Source organism: Solanum lycopersicum, chromosome 3, assembly GCF_036512215.1.
Source record: "Solanum lycopersicum chromosome 3, SLM_r2.1".
NCBI classification, from domain to species: Eukaryota; Viridiplantae; Streptophyta; class Magnoliopsida; order Solanales; family Solanaceae; genus Solanum; species Solanum lycopersicum.
Window position 1 is genome coordinate 48,718,888 of NC_090802.1, and position 19,475 is coordinate 48,738,362.

A 19,475-nucleotide genomic window follows, 5' to 3' on the forward strand; every position below is an offset into this window, starting at 1 on the left:
TCCAGGTGCATGGACCAAACCCCACACCATCTATTTATATATTTACTAGAGACTAGCAAACAATTTGCAAGATATATAAATTATTTCATATCATAATAATAAATCTTTTTTCAATATATATATAGATTTATAAATGAAATCAAGAAAAAATAAATGTATGCAAGTTTTATTTGTATAGAGATTTTTTTTATATACGTTCTATTCAACATATTACTGTCGAATGGGAAAAAAAGCACATCCATTATTGTGAAGCACTTTGCCGCCGTTCACTTTAATTTCTTTTTTACTTGTTGTAATTATTAAGGAAAATAACACTTTTAGTAAATTTTAACAAGTTATAAAATATTCATTAGCAAAAATAAATAGAAAACATTATTCAAATAATTGAATATTAAATAACACAAAAAATAATTAAAGGATAAAAAAGCTATTGACTCATGATGATTTAATTCTTCTCATATTTTTAAATTGGGCAAGTTTTAATATATTTGCTAAGTAGGACCCACGTATGATATTCAGAACAAATCATACAAATTAAAAGGTCGAAGAATATTGTATTTTTATTTCAAAAAAGTAAAAAACAATTAAAAAAAAAAGTAGAAATAGGAGAGGAGGAGAAACATTCACTGGCACCCATGAAAAAAAACAAATTATATATTTCAACTTCCCCACTTCTCTCCATTCATAACAATTTTCATATATATTTTTTTCCATCTCTCTAAAAAAAAATCCGCATTGGTTCTTTTTCTGAAAAAAGTTTTTCCATATAAATCTTGTGTTTATTTTTGTCAGAGTTCCATTGTTGGTAAAGGATATTGGCGGTTTTTGTTGGGTTTATAAATCATCAATCATTGGGTTTATACATTGGGAAAATTTTGTATGTTGTAATAATACGTTTGTGTTGGATTGAATTGAAGTATGGGAAGGAAGAATAGAGGAACAACGAACGGGAGGGTCTCAAGAATTGGAACTTATGCGATTGCATCGTCAATCGATGAACCCAATTCGATTTCATGTACCACCTTCAATATTCTCGCACCCATTTATAAAAGACTCAATCATGAGGTTGGTTTCAATTGCCATTATTGCCTTTTTTTTTATTCATGATAAAGGGAATCGCAGTTGCTACCCTTTGGTGTTGCACGGTGGTATGCAAATCCCGTTCGGCAAGGGATTTTGAATTTGAGACCTCCGTTGTGGAAGTTTCAAGCCTAATCATCTGAGACACCCGAAGGGTAGTTTCGTCTGTGTTTTTTTGTCCTGCTTTTTGTTTGGTTTAACGATCTGTTAATGGGAATTTTTTTTATGGGGATTTTAGGACCAGAGTTGTAGAGAAAGCGATTACAAGGCGAATTGGTTGAGCAGGAACAATAGGATATTGGATTGGTTGTTGTTTGAGAGGTCATCCATTATTTGTCTTCAGGTTAGGAGTTTTAATCACTTTTTTTTGTTTATGATATTGGTTCTTAATATGTTTGTTGTGGATGATATTTAAGATGGTTAAATTGGTTTATAGGAATTCTGGGTTGGGAATGAAGAACTTGTTGGTATGTATGACAAGAGGCTTGGAGATGCTGGATATAATAATTTCAAGCTTGCACGAACCAATAATCGTGGTGATGGTATACTTCTTTCTTTCTATTTTATTATTGACACCAGAAAAGTTGTTGTTTTTACCTGTACAGTTTAGCCAACCCACCCCCTCTTTGACTAAAACCCTGTAAAATCAGTTGTAAGTTCAAATAATTTGTCAACTAGTCTTCTTTTAGAACCGTATAAACTCAAAATTCTAGCTCCTTCACGGTTTTGATGTTTATGGTTGCCAATAATCCCTCTCAAATTAATAAAAGTAGTCTTTTATATGTTACGGTAACTAGGGGGTCAAACCCATATAAATGGCAAACTAAGCTTAAGTGTGGGTTCCTTCACTATCGTAGAACCAAGTGACTGTTTTGTTATTGGGTTTCCCACAGATATTTTTTTTATATATTTTAATAGATTTCTCACTATCTCTGCTTTTTAACTAAATCAATACTTTCAAGTTGGGAGGCTGTTTTCCAATTTTGTTGATATAAATTTTTGTTGACCTCTATGCAAAGTGCACAGTATTGCCTTAGGTCTTTGTTATGTTGGGTGGATTCTTGATTCATTGTTGAATTGCTTCATGTCATATATAGGTCTGCTGACAGCTGTTCATAAGGATTACTTCAAGGTTATTGCTCATAGAGAGTTGCTTTTCAATGATTTTGGTGACCGTGTTGCACAGCTACTGCATGTTGAACTACTTGCACCTTTCGCACAATGTCGAACCAAGAACGTTCGGCAAGAAATGTTGATAGTGAACACACACCTTTTGTTTCCTCATGATTCAAGTTTCTCTATGGAACGTCTGCGACAGGTAAATCAATCTTTATATGGTCATTTTTCTCAGCAGCAGAGCGAAAATCTCCTTCAATTTTTACTGATACATTTGTCTCCAATCATGGTTGCACAGGTCTACAAGATTTTGCAATATGTGGACTCATACCAGAAAGAAAATAAGCTTAACCCCTTGCCAATCATTCTGTGCGGGTAATACATAACTACCTCTTCTTGTGTTTGTTTTTGGATTCGAACGTCACTGGCCTATTTTGCTAAATCTTTTGTAATTTTGAAGTGACTGGAATGGGAGCAAGCGCGGCCATATTTACAAATTCCTCAGATCTCAAGGATTTGTATCATCGTATGATATTGCTCACCAGTACACTGATACTGATGCTCAAAAGGTCCCTTATCTTTCATTGCTTAATCTACTCATGACCCCCCGACATTGCAAACCTACTTTGATGCTGATTCCTTTTCTATTTTGCAGTGGGTGAGCCACCGTAATCACCGCGGGAACATCTGTGGTGTGGATTTTATATGGCTTTTGAATCCAAATAGCTACAGGAAATTGCTGAAAACAAGTTGGAGAAATGCAATTTTCAGTATGTTCAAGGTAAAGATAGTATATTCTTTAACTTTAGTAGCTGGTCATTGGGCATCATCTGATTATATGTTGAAATCATGATTGCAAAGCATTCCACTTTGGTCACAATAAGAAGCTGAAACTTGATGCAGATTCCACTATGATTACCTACATGCTTTTCTGTTGTAATTCCAATTTTATGTGAAATATTGTTGTGCAGGATTTGAATCTTGTGGTTTTTCTCTTAATTAGTTCCTAGTCCTTGGTCCACTTTATTTTATACATGAACGTGTGTATGACATGTTTTGATTTGTTCAGCATTGTAAAAGAATGAAATTTTCCTTTTAGAGGGTACTCTATCTAACTATTAGTTCAATTTCAGTATCAACTTCGTCGAGCCTCGTTGACTGAGAAAGATGCATTTGCTTTCCTTAAAGCAGACAGTGATGGTGATTACATTACATATGCTGGGTTTTGTGAAGCACTCCGGCAGGTACTTTCAAGTCATGAACTCATAACGTCTCTACCACTGTACATGTGCTGCAGTCTGCACACATGTGGATTGAACTTCCAGAGGATTTTCTGTTCTTTCTCTTATTCTATCCTGTGAAACGATGCTAAACATTTGTACCCTGACCCACAGCTTAATTTGATTGGTCAATGCTATGGGCTGAGTGCTGAGGAGATAAACGACTTGTGGTTGCAAGCAGATATAGATGGAAATGGAGTTCTTGATTACAATGAATTTCAGGTATTGACACAAACTGATTTTAGAGAATTTTTACAGTTCTCTTCCGTGATTGAGTTATTTCTTATTTGTCTATTTATTCACATAATTCACAAGTTGATTTACTGTATAAAACTGCAATGAGATTGTTTTAAACTTGAAGGCACTTCGGCTTGATAATTGATATCATGGGTTTATTAAGAGCATAGCAATCCTAGTAGTTACTGTATTTGATTTAATGGCGTGATGTATATTTGTCTGAGCATCAAACAGTCTACATTTGACTTAACTTTCTATTATATTAGGTTAGAAGCAATCTATCTTCACGTAGGAATAAAATGTATCTAGAGATTCAAAAGACTTTGAAACACACACAATTGAATCATATTTTTGTTTTTTAAGATCCAAATGACTTTGAAACATACACAATTGAATCATATTTCTGTTTTTTAATAGCAGCATCGGGTATGGAATCCTTCACGGTCAGAGCCAAGAGATGGTATTTGCGATGAGTCATGGGACGGCATTGTTAGTGATACAGAAGAAACCATTGGTTTTAGTGTCAAGAATGCAGTTCTCTTCCCCAGCGAAGCTGAGAAAGGAACATGGCCCGAAGATTATTCACTTTCTGATCACGCCAAACTTACAGTGGTGTTTTCACCTGTAAGAATGCTATGCTGTCAATTGTCCCGTTAGTTTTCTTGAATGTTGATTGCCTTGGAACTGAATTTTTAAGTAAAAGAGACTTTGAGGGTTGTAGCCAGACTACAAGATTCTCAAACTGCTGCCTGAGTTGTCGAACGGGGAGACTTATGCTTGCTTCCAACTGAACTCTGCTGAAGATAATAATACCACCTTGAGGTTTGTAAGTAAAGATAGTACAAGAGGGTGCCTAGTCTTTCAGAAGAGATATGGCTGATGCCTGTATCTTGGTGTTCATTCAAAGTGTCTGTTCATGTCGATCAAAGACTTACTCTAGCGTTCAAGTATAATGCCATAATGGGTTCATGTCGTCATTTCCTCTTCTTACTCTCTACATGTTCCATGCTCGTATATAACGATAGAGGTGGAAGTATATAGAGTAAGTAGGAAATGTAAATATTTAGTTTTAATGAAAGAGTAGTAGCTTAGAGACTAATCTACTGAGCATTTTGACTGCTGCAATGTTCAGTCTTGATTGTAATACAACAACTGTTAATGCTTCTTCAAACTAAAATGATATTTTTGCACTATATTTTACTTAATTACTCATCATCACATGTATAATATATAATTATCTAACATGTATTCATATATAATTCACCTCTCTCTCATTATAGTTATAGAGAGTAATTAGACTATTTCTGAGTAAAGCTTTCCCTGTTTTTATTGATGCTTCTCCTTGGTAGAAGAAATTTTAAACCTGTATGTAAGTAGAAAGTTTTTGACTGATGAATTATTTGCTCATTAGTTGTTCTTGCGGCTGGCTAGCTCTTGACTTTATTACCAATTGAGCATTTGCTCTTTGTACAAGCAAACAAAGAGCTAGTAAGAGCCATTGTATGTATTATTGAAACCAATTTGAAGCAACCTTGATCTCTGTCTAGTACTGTTTTGACTAATCGTGTTACATTTCTAACTCGATAACGAATTAAATCTCGAATATTCTAATAACAATAATAACTTTATGGCAACAATTATTTTATCATTGCACTGTTCTCCTTGTGTAATAATTGAAAATAAAAATAGAGAACCATTTGTGTATGGATCGTATTGTTGGTAAACAAAATTATGAAGAGAGGAGTGAATATCATAGTCCAAATACAATCATTGAGCCCCCAGCATATAGTACGAATCTTTCTTTTAAAAGAGTAGTAAAAAAGTTTGGGGCTTGTCACACCTTTTAATACTTTGAACTTTTGAGAAAAGACCCATTGGCCTACAACTACAAGCACATGTTGCTTTTTCATACGTTAAAAAAATAACATTAGGACCAAAAAGTTCGATAATAAAACAATTTCTCATTTCTAGTCGTAATTAAAGTTATAAAGATCATTGCACATCCACTTTTAGCCGAAAATCGAAAAGCATGACGGGATGGTGGGTGCTAAGAAGAAAATTATTAGTAGTATTGATTTGTAAGAGAGCAAGAACACAAAATCCTCGTTCAATTATGCAATTATTATTCTTGATATTCAAAACTAAAGATATTCGTACATAATTCATTGGTAAGTTTATCAATTATTGCATATATAACGTGAGATAAGTATCAACTTCAAGATAAAGCAAGAGTTATTTAAATGATTGAGTATCTTCAACATTAATCAAAGATTTGAGTTACTCCAGAAAAAAAGTTAAAACACTATTGAACCTTCAACGGCATGATTTAAAAAAAAATTGTCCCAAGTTCAAAATTTTCTAGATGTAAAAATATTAATTTTAGATTATTTCTTTCGATTTGATAGATAATACCTAGACTTAGTCGAAATAGTATGAGCTAACCCAACACCACACTTATAAAAAGATAAAATAAGGGTGTCCTTTTCTTTGCTTATATAGCACTAAGTAAGAGCTATATAATGAAATAGATCGAAGAGGTGCAGATAAGGAAGAAAAAGGGATGATGAAAATGACAACACATAGTGCTTCCACCGTCCCTTGTCCAATTCTTGATAGTACATCTCTTCAACAAACACTTATAAATATCTTTTAGTTGAGATATAATATATCGTAATTTAATTATAATCAATATATATAACTCATTTAATTTTAAATATGTATAAATCGACATGAAATACACTTTTTTATAATACGTCTATGCAAACTAGACAAAATACTAAACAGTCCCCGCTGAGGGCATCTTCCTACCGAAGAAAAACAAGAAAACGAAACTTCTTTTTATTTTAGCCAAAACAGTATTTTTTTTTCTTTCGATATTTTCGTTTCACTTATATAATTTAAATATTTATTTGTGTATTGAAAATTGAAGAGCATAATATGAGGTGAAATCAAGATAAAAAATATATTTATGTATTAGATTTCTTTAAATAATATCACATAAAATACGAGTGACGAAATATTAAATTAATTTGCCGACCAAGATAAATCGTGCTAGCTATTACGCCGTATTCATGCTAACCGCTCATATTTAATTTGGAATACCCTTATAAATTAGTACTAAAATAATAATGTATTATATAATCCTTAATTATTTCAAGGCATGTCATTTATGGGAAAATGAATAGTCTGCCTGGTCTATTTTACAATGACCTATATACTTTTTAGGGGGAAAAAAGAGTTTTAATTTCACTAGTTCATTTAATAAAGTTTTATTACTTCATTCTAATCTCAATTTTGAATATTTAAAAATTACTTCATAATAATGTAATTGCCAATACTAAAATTAATTTACTAAAATATATCCCAAATTAAAAAATTAATTAGTAAATTTCGTAAAAATGAAATATTGCCAACAGTAAAAGTTAAAAGGGTATACAACAGAAAAATTATTTTCTTGATTTTATGAATTAGACACGTAAAAATGAAATATTAAAAGGAACCTATTAAAATAATACTAGTAATTATTTTTGTAAAAGTGGTGTGGTGGTACTTTGCTGGCTCCTTTGTTGCTAGTACTTAATATTTGGAAGGAAGAAAAGATATATATAGAATTCGAAGTATAAACGGTATAAAATATTAACAAAAGTTTTAAAATGGTATATAAATTTTTATATTAATCAAAACGGTAAAATCGCTCCACCAACAACGACTTACCCCACCAGAAAAAGCAAAATCGCAGCCTCTGCAGCGATTTTGCAAAATGTGATTTTTTTTAAAAAAAATGAAATCGCTGCCTAGGTAGCGATATATAGAAAAAAAAATTAAAAATAAGGAAATCGCTGCGGGGCATCGATTTCAAAAAGAATAATTAAGGAAATCTCTGCAGGGGCAACGATTTCAAAATTTAATATTTTTTTTTATGAAATCGCTGCTCCAAGCAGCGATTTCTTTATTCTTTTTTTAAAAAAATTTCGTTTTTTGAAATCCCTGGGGCAGTGTTTTCCTTACTTTTTAAAAAAAAAATTATGAAATCGCTGCAGCGATTTCTTTATTTTTTAAAAAAATTCTTTTTTAAATATTAAATCGCTGCCACTGCAACGGTTTCCTTAATTATTATTTTTTTAAATTTTTTTCTTTTGGAAATCGCTTCATTTTTTTTAAAAAAAAAAATCAGATTTTGCAAAATCGCTGCAGAGGCAGCGATTTTGCTTTTCCCGGTGGGGGTAAGCCGCTGTTGGCGTAGCGATTTTATCGTTTTGGTTAATATAAAATTTTATATACCATTTTGGAATTTTTGTTAATATTTTGTACCCTTTAGGCTTCGGACTCGATATATATATATATATATACACACACACATTTTCGAACTTTTGAAAATGATATGTTAATATTTTTTGATATATTTTTTATTCATTAGTCTCACCGTTCAATAACTAATGCATATATACTCCTCCCATTAACAAAAAACTTAAATATTTAGTCAATCTGAATTGAACCGTAAAATTATGTCACATGTATAAAATAAGTTTTTCGTTAATAAAAGAGGAAAATGAAAACTAATTATTAAACAACAAGCACAATAATAGAACAAAAATATTACCGAGGATATTAACATATCATTTTTAATAATTCAAAATATATTTGTTCTTTTCCCTACTTTGAATGAAAGATTCCTCCCCCACCCAACTCTCTTTTTCTTTTTCACTTTTCCATATCTCGCCTTTTTTAGAAAAATAAAAATAAAAATTTGTATTCAATATTTATATTTGGTGTAATTTAATTAATCTTGATTACTGTAGTATTAAAGCTTGTTTAGAGAAGATAGTCCTATCAAAAAGATTTTCATATAAATGGAAGATCCAATTTTTCTATTAAAATACGATAACATTCGCAATATAGAAGTTAAGTAATTTTATTTATGAGAAATTTTCTCCTAATATGTTTAAGTTTCTTTAATACTAGTTTTATTATATGTAGGCTGTTTGGTCAAACCATATCAATAATATACTTTTAGTATGTTTTTGATTGCCATCTATTTATCACCAATATATTTATAATTGTAACCTTTTGGGTGACACTATAATTACTTTTAAGGGAAATTTTCACATATAGCAAATAAAAAATTTATATTTGTATGTTATAGTAAAATTTGCATAATTCCGCTCCATAGCAAACATAGAAACTGTATAATTCGACATACATATAGAGTTCAAGCAAATTGTATAAAACGAAGTGTATAAAGCAAGAAAGAGAAAGACACATGGGCAGAGAACTATATAAAAACGAAGTGTATAAAACAAATTGTATTATTATAAGTGTATAGAACAATTTTATACAATTTGAATTTGTATAAAATGAGAAAGAGAGAAAAATAAAAGAGACTTGACAAGGAATATACAATTGAATCGAATTGTATAAAACGAGAAAGAGAGAAATTAGATTCAATTTGAAAATTGTATAAAATGAGTAGAGAGAAAGGCAAAAGAAACTGAGTAGGGGAGTATTTTTATTGTAATTATAAGTGTGTAGGAAGAAAATATTTGTACTTGCAGTTGTATATATAATTTTCTCACGATTTATACAAACAAAAACACAATTAGTATATTTCGCTTCTGTTTGTATAAGTAAGAAAGGCGAGGGTCGCGAGCGAGATTCGGGAGAGTGGCGAGCGAGATCTGGAAGAGGGAAGAGAGGGGAACAAAAATATATGTATTTATACAATTTTCTCTGTTTTATACAATTACAAACAATTTTTATACATTTGTGTTTGTATAAAAAGTGAGAAAGCGAGCGAGAGATTGGAGGAGAGTGCCGAGCGAGATATTTGGGAGATAATTATATCTTTGAAGAAAATAATTAAAAGAAAATAGAATTAAGAAAATGAAAAACAAGAGCATTACTCAAGAAAATAAGCAGAAACGTTCCATGAATCCATGTGTGAACACAATTTATTTAGGTTGTTTCGTTAAAGTTATATTTATTGTGATTTATAATATTAAATGACGGTTGGATTGTATAATAAATAAAATTTTGAAAAACTTTTAATATTAATTTTAATCTTTAGTTTCTTAAAAGATTTTGGAAGAACAAATGTATCATTTATATTGAATCCGAAATTAATAGTTCTAAAAATTTTATCTGATATAAAATATATAACTAATACCACAATTATGCTTTAAATAATACTCAGGGAGTAACAAAATAACTTATGCCAATGCTACATAAGACCAGAGGGCATATTGACTATATCAATATCTATATCTCCTCAAATTTATTCATTGAATTGCAAAGACTTCTTTAAAGTTTGTTCAATATTTTTTAAGAGTAATTTTGAGGGTAAAAAGAAAATATCTTTTTGATTTCTTTAAAACTAGTTTTTTTTTAAGGTTCATTGTTAAAAACAAAATAATCTTAAAAAAAAAATACTGTCACAAAATACAAAAAATAATGAATGACGAACCAATAAATAGTTAAAAAAAAAAAACTAGGAAACAGATAGAGGAGGAGCAAAAAGACAAATAAGAAAAGAACCGGCCTTATCCAATACGCAAGGCCCAAAGGAGAAAAAAGAGTAAAAAGTAGAAGAAAAGTTTGTGTTAAGTGGCTTAATGATTGATGATTGCGTGGTGATGAATTAAGAATTTTCATTATAAAAATTTTAAAATATGAGAACGTGAATTTTGAATTTATATGTCAAAATTTTTTATTATTGAAAAGAGATTAGGAAGAGGCTCCACCACTAGATTCTAGTGAATGTAGTGAAGAACAAATCGATTTATCTCAAATTTTAAGCTAGCGTTTGGTCATAGATATTCAAATATTTTTGGCAAATATTATTTGGGTGAAATTTTATCATGTGTTTGGCCATAGAATTTGACAAACATATTTCATTTTTTTAAGAAATATGATTTATACCCATAAGTTTTTAAAATTATCAAACTAACCATAAATTTGTATTACATAGCACAATAGAAATCTCACGTAACAAAATTTATGACTTCCGCAACAAATCAACAAGAATCATTACAGTAAATATTCGTATAGTGAAAAGGTCTTGGTACAAATCATGATAATGAAAATACAACTAATATAAATTCGGGGAAAAAAAAAGAGAAGAAAACAAAAGGAAATAAATATTGGAATCACTGAAGAACATATGATTTCTCGTCTGAAAGAATTCAACCTATTCTTTAATATAATCTTCCCACATTTTATGAACAATCTCTTCTCGATGAGCTTACATTTTCGAATCAGACGATCGAGAAGATGAAGCGATATTGTTACCCTGAGCCAGTAGTTCGTCACTTTCATCAACCACCATATCATCATTTTCATTTTCATTGAATATTCCATCACTACTTTGGTGTTCACGTAAAAAATTATGCAATACAGCGCAAGCAATTACTATTTTCACTTGCATGTCACATTCATAGTTGTTCATGCCTTGTCTTAGTATTCTTAATCTACTTTTCCATGCACCAAAAGTTCTTTCAATTACATTGCGTAGAGAAGTATGTTTATAGTTAAATAGCTCTTTTCCATTCTTAGGCTCTCTTTCACTTCCTCGGTAGTCCTGCAAATGATAGCGCATTCCAATGAATGGAGCTAGAAATCCTCTTGTGTTCCGTAGACCAGCATCAACAACGTAATATTTATCTACCAAAATAAAATAAATGCAATTCATGTTTTATTTAGTAGCTAGTTCATTAAGACTAACTGTAATAAAGGAATATATGAAATCAAAAGAATGCATGTAGAAGGGAGCTAATTGAATTGGTTGGTGTCAATAAATATATTATTTTTGTAAAATAAAAAGTTAAGGGTAAAAATTGAATTTCTAAAACTTTCCAAATAATGAAATTTGGCCCAAATACTAGTTTTTTCTAGTATTTGAGAATTTGGAAAATTTATCAAAAATTTTTGCCAAATAATAAAAAAGTGTATAGACAAACAAAATTTGCCAAGTTTCTATTCAATATAAGTATATTACAACCCTCCTCTTTGAGAATGGGAAGTTGTAAATAAATATTAGGGTTTAAGGAGGTAATAGATAGAGGAGAAATTATTATTTTTATAAGATGAAAGAAGACGAGTGTGTCTCACCTTTATTTTAATTAAAATATTTTAGAATTGGTCCCAAATACTCATCTAAAAACACATGATACAACCCTCAAAGATTATTAGGAATAAGTTATATCAGGATTAGTTATCGCATGGTTAGTTATTTTGGGAAAATTTATCCGGTCATGGATATGAGATAATTTATTCTATCACTGTAATAAATTATCTCAAACATGAAAACCAAAATAAAATGAAATTTTTTATTCCATCACAGCTATATTTTTATTCTACCACTATTTACCTTTATCCCTCGTATCAACCGACCTCATAATATTTCATCATGAAGGTTAAGAGATCGATCCTTCTACCTGTGTTTTCTCAAACAAAATCATTATATTAGACTTGTGCACCCGAAAGGATAATACGAATTTGAGGGTTCAAAAATAAAATAAAAATGACGCAATTATAGAAAGTAAGGTGCAATATTATTTTTCTTTTTTTTCGAAACACTAGTTGCCACTAGCGTAAGTAAACTAGTTTTGACATTATTTTTTGTTAAAAAAGGTGGGCTAATAAATCTTTTCGCACACATTGATTAGAATGAGGCAAATGAAAGATGTTTATTTATCACAAATAAATTAAACAAAAGAAAGGAGTGGTTGTCTAGAAAACAAATATACTACAAAATATTTTCCACTTTTAAAAAGACATACTACACTATTAAAAATTGAAAGTTTGATCAATAAATAATCAAATTAGTTTTAATAGTATATATTTAAACAATTTAACTTAATCTTCACTAACAATTAAATGCTTATTCTCATCTCAATCGTGGACATCAAATTTTAATGATATTCATAAATTTAAAAAGTGTTTAAATAATTAATTTATAAATTTAATACTTAAATGACACAAAAAAGAGTTAATTATTTAAAGTTATAATGCTGACTTGTCAACTGACATTAATTTGAGTGTGTTATATATTATGCCTTTAAGAAGACAATTACTTTAATACAAAAAAAAAAGAAAAAAAGAGTAGCACTCAAGAAAACAAACAAACACGTTCCTGTTGTGAACGGGATTTTATTTAACTTCTTTTGGTCGAGCTTTATTATTGTGGTTATATTTATATGAAATATCTGTTAGATTTCGTACTAAATATAACTTTAAAAAGCTCTTTTATATTTCATCCGAAATTAATATTCAAAAATTATCATCTCACATAAAAAATACAATATAACTAAAACCTTAGTTATGCTATAAATAATCACACAATAACTTATATCTAAATATAAAATTCAACTAAATGTGAAATAAAATAATTTCATATTAATTTCACAATTATTATTCTTATTCCAGGTTTAACAAAATAACTTTTAAATTGTTAAATAAAATGAAAGTAACAATATATCGGAAAAGGAAAATTAACAAGAATATGAGAGAAAAAAGAATATAATTTGTTAGAATTAAATACTTATGTTCGATAGTGACTCATATTCTGGCCCCTTCAACTCCCTCATGAACCTTACCATAAGCTCGATGTCAATGATACCCAACAAATCCTCTTTAAAACATTTGCCCTGTATAATTTTTTGTTGCCTTTTGGAATATATATATATTCATGTCTTCAATCAAAATTACCTCAATCTCTAATAGACTTAATTACGGATTAAATATTGACATTAGTAACAAAAAATATTTATTTTTTTAAAAAGCAAATGTTTCACAATTACTTTTCATATTTTTATCTATACTGTTATCACATGTAGAAGATTTAAAAAAAAACTAATACATGATAATAATTGAATTTATGAAGATATAAATATCACCAACGTAATAATAGATCTATAATTTACATGATCAAAAGTTACATATATAATACATCATCATCATATTATTATTACATAATCTATGCTGGTCAAAATTCCCAACTACCCTAAACATAACCAAATGGAACTTGAATTGTTGAACATTGTTTCTGTACCCCTTTACTTTTTATATTTATTTTATTTGAATTTTCTTCTTCTTTAAATGGATACTTTTTATTTGTAAGATCAATTTCTTTTTTTATAGTTATCCATGAATTATGTTGATTCGTAGATGTTAAAAGTATTTCTTCTAAATGTTAAACTTTTATAATTTTCTCTAAAAAATTTCATACATATTTTAAATCAGTTGTCGCTTTAATTTCTTAGGACAATTAATATATAAACTAAAATGACTCTTAATTTAAAATCGAGGCGGTAATAGTAAAATAAAATTTCGTTCGCGAAGCTTTTTTTCCATTTTAACTTATCACACTCTCGGTGGTATTATCTGTTATTAATGTTTTAATTAAGTTTAATTAAAAAATGGTTTACGTCATTAATATTTCTAAGATAACCTCTCCACGCGTCGTTTTCTCATTCGTTGTACGACTTCCGTGGCTTATTCTTAGTAGCTACGTTTCCTCAGTTTCCTTATTTACCCTTTCCATCCCTTCATCTATTAGTTCGCATCTAGGTGGGCATAAACGGAATTTACCGAACTCAATGGCGTTCATGTAATTATAATCAAAACTACGCCCTAACAATTTTACGCGGTATATACACAGAGAACGTAAAAACGCGGTTGTTTTCTCTCTTCCACGTCAGCATTTTCACCATATAGACCATTTAAGAAATTTTAACGAAACTCACTCAGCTCACTTTCTAATGGAGTTTTTGCCTCTTACGAAAAACTTCACTTCAGAATATCTTCTCTAATTCCTAAGAATTTTTCAGATCTCCTTTCAATACTTTTACTTTTTTTTATTATATAAATCGTCAGTTCATCGGCTTTTTTGCTTTTTTCACTTTTTTTTTTCATCACATCTCGAAACTTTGCATCTTTTTTTGTCTACTGTAAATGATGGCCGTACTTCCTGGAGAAAATCCGATCGCCGTACTTCCGGTGGATAAACAGATGGGTATACCGCCGTTGAATACTCTGCCGGTGGGATACCGTTTCCGGCCGACAGATGAGGAGTTGGTGAATCATTATCTGAGGTTGAAGATCAACGGTGCTGATAGTCAGGTCAGCGTTATTCGAGAAGTTGATATCTGTAAACTCGAGCCTTGGGACTTACCTGGTTAGTTTCCTTGCTTTAATTTTTTAGTTCATCAATTTTTATGAAAATCCCCCAATTTTTGGAGCTTTTTTAAACCCTAACTTTCCCTTTTTTTACATTATACGGACATTTTATTTCTGGAATAGTTGTTGATTTCATTTCTAAAGTCTAATGCTTTGGCTTTGTGCATAGGATACAATTTTGCTTCATGAGTTGATTTTCACAGCACTATGTAGGACATTCGTTGGTGAAAATCACATAAGTAATTGTGTTAGATTCATGATTGATACTCATACAGTGGTCGGTTCATTATAGAGATCACTTGTGTTTGTTTTTGTAAGGATAAGGTTTTAAGGAGTTTGACGAATAGTCCATTCTTAAGTATGTTATAGACTATATTTTTCGGGCAGAAAATGGAAGAAAAGAAAGTGAATTTGATTGAATAACTGATGGAAGTGGGCGAGGGGAACTATTCTATTGAGAATTGATCTCTAGTCTCTACAGTAGGGGAAGGAGTGTACTGATTTGCTTTCGATATCGTATTTTACTTGAGCTCAAAATTTGTCATTTGTTATAGTAGAATGAAGGAAGGAAGAAAGACAAGAGAGTAACATATATGCTCTGACAGTTCTTTGCTATATTAATTTTTCATTTTGCAGTGTGTAGGATCTCTTCCCCTTAAATCACCCGAAAACCTTAACACACAAAACGCTTTTGATTGTCTTTTTGTTTTTTATCATAGGCTAGATCCCAAAACACCCTATGTTTTTGGAATGCAGTAGTTTAGATTTAGAAAGTAAATAATAGAGTGAATTGGTTTGAATGGTTGCAGATTTGTCTGTGGTAGAGTCGCACGACAACGAGTGGTTCTTCTTCTGCCCAAAGGATCGTAAGTATCAAAATGGGCAGCGACTGAACCGAGCAACAGAACGAGGCTACTGGAAAGCCACTGGTAAAGATAGAAACATTGTTACTAAGAAGGGCTCAAAAATTGGGATGAAGAAGACCTTGGTATACTACATTGGTCGAGCTCCTGAAGGCAAGAGGACTCATTGGGTGATTCATGAATATCGTGCAACTGAAAAGTCATTGGATGGATCACATCCTGGTCAGGTAAGCACATCCTTTATCCATCTTGTGCCTTGGATTTGTATTTCTATTTTCCGTGTGAAAGATCGGTTGCATCATGTTGCAATAATTAGTTGCTTTGATCATATTCTACGATGTAATTATATACATAAGATGTTGCTTAGATCACGTAGATCATGCCTTATGCAATACGCTGCATAGTCATGTTGTGGGTTACTTGAACATATGTGGTTGGTTAGTTCTATTTAATTTGTTTTTTTTCTGTTTTTCTGGAGTCACAAAATGGATGTGTGTACTTGCTAATTTTACAGCTATAGAAATTCATTTAATCCGTTTGTATCAGCCCCATGGACTGGGCATGTAAGGATTCTATTGCACTAGTGGGGAATGAGGGGAACACAATTCATGATATTATATATTGCTACAGAAAGAAAAATATTTATTATAAAAACTCTTTTTTGTGCTTGATTGTTTTGGTGGATTATATGTTAAGCAAACATGAATTGTTATTACTCGTCGCAAAATTGATGATCCTTAGCTACATCCACATGAGGATTTTTTCATGCTGTATCTGTAGCAATAGTAGCGTAACTACATGTTGGATTTTTCTAGCTTTGTTCTTTAAGGACATTTTAGAGATAAACTCTTTTTTTTTCTTTTTCTTCTTGACGACAAGGGAAACCCAGCCGCTACCCTTTGGGTGCGCACAGGGTAAAACCCCGCTCCTATGCAATAGCTCGCAAACCACATAGGAGAGGTAACCCGCACTAGGCAAGCCTGTTGCGACGAGCTCGACCTAGAAGGGAAACCCTTGCTTTCGCTGGCAAGGAGTTTCGAACTTGAGACCTCCAACATGGAAGTGCCAAGCTCAAAGTACTGGGCCACCCCGAAGGGTCATTTTAGAGATAAACTCCTCTTGTAAGATTTTATTTATTTTTTAGTTCTTCCCTAATTAGTCTAGACTTTTGAAGTGCCTTACCCTTAGGAGCAGCATATTATTGAAATATGCTGCAAGCGCTCTCACAATTAATGCCAATTCTGTAGTGTTTTTTTTAGATGTCCCAGTTAATGCATTCAGATCCAAAGCATCTACTTTCAAAAATAAATTGAAAAACTTTGTATCTGTGCCATACTTCTAAAATTGACTCAATACCACACTTACATTTTTATTGTTATTAGTGGTGAAGCAATGAAAATTAGTTCATACTTGGAAATGTTATTTGCCTGTTTCAGGGTGCCTTTGTGCCAATTCTGTAGTGTTTTTTTTAGATGTCCCAGTTAATGCATTCAGATCCAAAGCATCTACTTTCAAAAATAAATTGAAAAACTTTGTAACTGTGCCATACTTCTAAAATTGACTCAATACCACACTTACATTTTTATTGTTATTGGTGGTGAAGCAATGAAAATTAGTTCATACTTGGAAATGTTATTTGCCTGTTTCAGGGTGCCTTTGTGCTTTGTCGTCTTTTTAGGAAGAATGATTTGAAGCAGGATGAGCATGTTGACAATTCCAATTTAGATGCGGAACAGAATGCCTCAGTTGACAAGTCACCTGCTGAAGATGAATTATCAGAGGCAGCCACTCCATTAACGGTCATACCACCTTTAAATGATTGTGATAAAAGCTATGCAGCAAAGTTTTCCAAAGGCGAAATGTATGGCAAACAATTACCCATTGAGAGTCACAGCAATAGCTGTATTGCTGATGATACTGAAGATCAAATGTTGGACATAACATCCATACCGGTAAGTTAACCTACATCAGGATTCTACTTTTTGATTGAGTGGAAAGCTTTTTATCATGGATTAATTATTTTTGAAGCGATTGTTTCTTTTTCTTCTTCATGTTAAGCCGGTTCAGGATCTAGAGAAGGAGTTGGGAAATTTTTATGACCCGTCATCGCAGCCAGATTGGAAGATCTTCTCCCCATTGCACTCACAGATGCAGGCGGAACTTGGATCTTCTTATTTGCAGGCCCCCTTGAATAATGACATGTTTGGCTATCAAAAAGATGTCCAGTTTCCATATGGAACAAATGCTCTTGATATTAATGACTTTTTGAACTCAGTACTCGTCAACTCAGATGAGTTTTCATGTGAAGATTCTGGACAAGAATTGGCATCACATCATATTGACACAAAAAATTGCAGCATAACTGGCCCGATGATTAAGGACTCTGGATCATGTAGTGAGTCAGAAGCAGAAGTTACCCAAGGGCTGGTGAGTGGAACCATGTATTGCATCATTCATCCGTGTCGCTTGGTTAGAAAGTTCTGTAAGTACATGATCTGTGCTGCTTTTCTTTTTATTCCAGGTTGAGCCAGACTTCTTTGATCCTGAGGTGCTGTGGGACAATTTTGATCGAGAGGCTGCAGTTAAGAGAGAGGTTAATTCCCTTGAAGCTACAGCGCTAAAGGCGCGCAGTCCACTAGGTTTATCTTATGTTGGCAATGATTACGCTGTAGGAAATCTAGGTTTCTTTCAGAATACCTACCCTGGACATTATGGTTATCCTGCTAGTATTGGTGGAAGTCAGGTCCCGAACTTCCTAAAAGTAGAACAATCCGGTGTTCGCAATAATGTAGCAAGCACTGAATCTGGCTCAGGAACTGGAATAAAACTCAGGACCAGGCAAATGCATAATCAACTTGATGACACGCAGTTCAACCAACCTGACAACACACAGTCTAGACAACAGGGTACTGCTCACAGAAGAATACGTTTACATATGAAAATGCAAGTCGGACCAGTTGAGTGTCGCATGCGCTCTGATTCTAGTGAGGGGGCAGAAATTCATGAAGCAGTGGCTGAGGTAAAGCCTGTCTTTTCTCCTAAAGGTTTTAGCTTGTTTCTTAAATTAGAAAATATATTACCCTCTCAGACATTAAAATGTGAAGTATCATGTTGGGATTGTGCAGGGTGAGAAAGCCTCTGATGAACATAGTTCTACCACCAGTGATACTACAACAATTAAAGATCTTGTTGGGGAAACTGATGAGTTGAGCACTCAAGTGAAAGATGCAGATGACTCTCCAGTTGAAGAAAGTCTTGATGTGTCCTTTAAGTCCGCTACAAAGCTCTCAAGTTCATCACACGTTTACATGTCCAAGGTTCTTGTGGTTGCAAGTCTTCTTGTGGTCTTTATTGGTGTTTGGAGTTGCTTTAGACTCTGTGTATAGTGTGCGTCGGCTACTGTACTTGTATTTATAGATTCCCAATATATAATGGGGTATGTATTCAGGGTAGAATGAACTAACCGTTCCTCTTTGTTTAATTTAACCTTGTATTTTTATTGCCAGCAGGAACTTGAGTTGAGACATTAGAGATTGCTAGTGTATATTTGAAGAGCTTGCTCGTTATGTACATGTTTCTTGTAGAGTAAGATATTAATATTGAGTAGTTTTCTTGGCAAATTTTTTATTTTGGGATTTTAACTCTCATCCTGTTGAGTCCCTTTTCCTCGTCTTTTCACATGCAAACACCAAAACAAAAGGATTTATGACGATCTAATAAACTTCAC

General features: G+C 32.0%; 2 protein-coding genes across 4 annotated transcripts; both read left to right on the forward strand.

Moving 5' to 3' along the window:
• The first annotated feature begins 551 nt into the window (after positions 1–551).
• LOC101253871 (uncharacterized calcium-binding protein At1g02270) lies at positions 552–4,906 on the forward strand. 2 transcript variants are annotated; one of them, XM_010319763.4, is made up of 10 exons: positions 552–1,065; positions 1,319–1,423; positions 1,517–1,622; positions 2,178–2,398; positions 2,495–2,571; positions 2,657–2,765; positions 2,852–2,977; positions 3,330–3,440; positions 3,591–3,698; positions 4,131–4,906. In XM_010319763.4, the coding sequence occupies exons 1-10, from the start codon at positions 919–921 to the stop codon at positions 4,368–4,370; spliced, it is 1,350 nt and encodes a 449-aa protein (XP_010318065.1). In that variant the 5' UTR covers positions 552–918; the 3' UTR covers positions 4,371–4,906. The 2 variants fall into 2 exon arrangements, with proteins under 2 accessions (XP_010318065.1, XP_004235036.1); XM_004234988.5 differs by having other exon boundaries at positions 563–1,065; positions 4,134–4,906.
• Positions 4,907–14,377: 9,471 nt separating this feature from the next.
• NACMTF2 (putative NAC domain containing protein NACMTF2) lies at positions 14,378–19,368 on the forward strand. Of its 2 annotated transcripts, none has more exons than XM_069294827.1 (6): positions 14,378–14,883; positions 15,695–15,975; positions 17,398–17,700; positions 17,816–18,175; positions 18,270–18,767; positions 18,874–19,368. In XM_069294827.1, the coding sequence occupies exons 1-6, from the start codon at positions 14,661–14,663 to the stop codon at positions 19,132–19,134; spliced, it is 1,926 nt and encodes a 641-aa protein (XP_069150928.1). In that variant the 5' UTR covers positions 14,378–14,660; the 3' UTR covers positions 19,135–19,368.
• Positions 19,369–19,475: the final 107 nt, after the last annotated feature.